Source organism: Aplysia californica, unplaced genomic scaffold (genome assembly GCF_000002075.1).
Source record: "Aplysia californica isolate F4 #8 unplaced genomic scaffold, AplCal3.0 scaffold00069, whole genome shotgun sequence".
Lineage (NCBI taxonomy): Eukaryota > Metazoa > Mollusca > Gastropoda > Aplysiida > Aplysiidae > Aplysia > Aplysia californica.
Window position 1 is genome coordinate 900,128 of NW_004797339.1, and position 2,152 is coordinate 902,279.

The 2,152-nt window shown below is 43.1% G+C and overlaps 1 protein-coding gene across 1 annotated transcript in view; it reads right to left on the reverse strand.

Moving 5' to 3' along the window:
• Positions 1-93: 93 nt before the first annotated feature.
• The window catches only part of LOC101861346 (L-xylulose reductase), a 3,786-nt gene continuing 1,727 nt past the window's right edge, over positions 94-2,152 (reverse strand). The window contains exons 3-4 of the mRNA XM_035968604.1: positions 1,810-1,907; positions 94-252 (exon numbers count right to left, since the gene is read on the reverse strand). Of these exons, the coding sequence (XP_035824497.1) occupies positions 94-252; positions 1,810-1,907 (257 nt within the window). The remainder of the gene's footprint in view (positions 253-1,809; positions 1,908-2,152) is intronic.

Below are 2,152 nucleotides of genomic sequence, written 5' to 3' on the forward strand. Positions count from 1 at the left end.
CAGACAGACAGACAGACAGACAGACACATAGACACATAGACAAACAGACAGACAGACAGACTCACAGAAAAACAGACAGTCAGACAGACAGACTCACAAATCAAAATCCTGCTCCGAGGTCTCTGTAAAGGGCACAACTTTGGACACCCCGGCGTTGTTGACAAGCAGGTCAAAGTGGCCCAGGGACTCGATGGTTTGCCGGGCCGATGTCCAGTCGCTCAGGTCCACGACACATGTCTCGATAGTTGGAACCTTAAGGGAGAAATGTGCACAGGAATAACGTAAACTACTGTAAGCAAAGAGGAGGGTAGGAACGGTAAAAGTGAAGTATACATTCTACCATAACTGCCAACCTAGACTGAGAGGGATACAACGTCACAGTAGACAAATCGAGATAGTCTGCAAACGGAAGTCGAACACAGGTCTTCCGTGTCGACGATGAAACACGTGTCTGCTACACCATGGACGCCGGTCCCTGTTCCTGTAAGACACATCACCAAACCCACTGTGACCCCTGTGGAGACTCTGGATTCTTGTTTTGTTTTAGTAAGGTTTTACGGCGCTCGCAACTGCATAAGGTCATAAGAGCGCCAAGGGATCGATGTCAACAGAGAAGTCCAAAAAGGGAACCAGGCTTACTCTGCTCACCTCTCAAGCCTCAACAGCACAAAGTCTGCTTCGACTATAAAGGCACCCCGGAAAAAGCAGTTCACAAGAGAAGGACAAACATACCAAAGAAGTAGAGGGAAAATGACGATAGTAGGTCTAAGGATAATTTTTTTAATAATCAGCAGTTCCTCCTATGTTATTCCGGCACAGTATGAGCATGACATTGAAAAATCAGCCCATTTACAATTCTACTGCGCATACGAACATGTTAATGTCCTCACTTTGGGAAAACCTAAAGACAATTTCAGTCAGTAGAACTGCCTGGTGTATGGGGGGGGGGGGCTCTGGATTCTGGATCTACATAGGCTTAGAAGATCAAAGTAGCTCCGAATGTTGGGATCTATCTCACTTTTACCGTGGAGAAGACTAACAATGATAGTTCGTCTGTCGGTGTCTGACGATAACCGATGTATCTGCAGAGGAGAATATTGTTCAAGCGAAACAGCAGAAGAATTTGAAAATTTACGGTTAAGATTACTTGTGGCTTCTGATAGGGTCGTTGAGATCAATTGTAGCAGAGAAAAGTTTGCTACATTTTAAGCTTTAAAAAGCTCCACTTCCACATGTGGATATGAGCAGCTTGCGGCCTTCTCTTTTAGTTTCATCATTTCTTCTTCGTGAAGCCTCATATGACATGCTGCCCACTGTAACTGCTGCTTTCCAACTGGATTTGCCGGGAGTCAGGCTCTTAAGTGAAAATGGCTAGATAATCCCTGACTGTGCTTTCTGTTATATTTGAGCTAGGCTTATACTACAAAATCGTCCCACTATACTAAACAACTACTCTCGTAGGCCTATCTCAAGGCAAATCCGTAAATCGAAAGAGGAGTTTTGGTTTTGCTCTATTCATAAATCGAGTTACAGTTACAATTGAAAAAAAAAGAAAGATAGAAAGATAGAAAAAAGAAAGATAGAAAGATAGAAAAAAGAAAGAAAGAAAGAACGAAAGAAAGAACGAAAGAAAGAAAGAAGGGATCGCAGACGATAAGTTATGGAGCATATTATGCAAACGTTCCTCAGATGTTCGTCTTCTGGAAAAGTGAAGAATCTGTGCGATTAGTCGACGTTCTGGTTTTAACTGAATCATTCTGAAGGTACAAGAAAGTATTCTGTCCATCCAGCAGCGTCCCGCTGTCTTACCTCTGATTTCAAGGAGTCCAAATCCGCCTGGGACCGACTGAGCGCCACAGTGTTTGCCCCACATGCTGTTAGCTTTTTGGCAATGTCTCGACCGATGCCTGGGGTATGGAAAGAGACTCGTATAAATAAATACAATAAATGTACATCCCTCAATAAGACAGTTCGTCATCTGTCTGAGATACTGGCGAAACGTCCGGAGAAATGATATCGGCGGAATCTGCTATTTCAATGCACTTTTGATACTGTGTTGTTGTTGTTGTTGTTGTTGTTGTTGTTGTTGTTGTTGTTGCTGTTGCTGTTGTTGGGGTGTTGTTGTTTTTTTGTTGGTTTTTTTGTTGTTGTT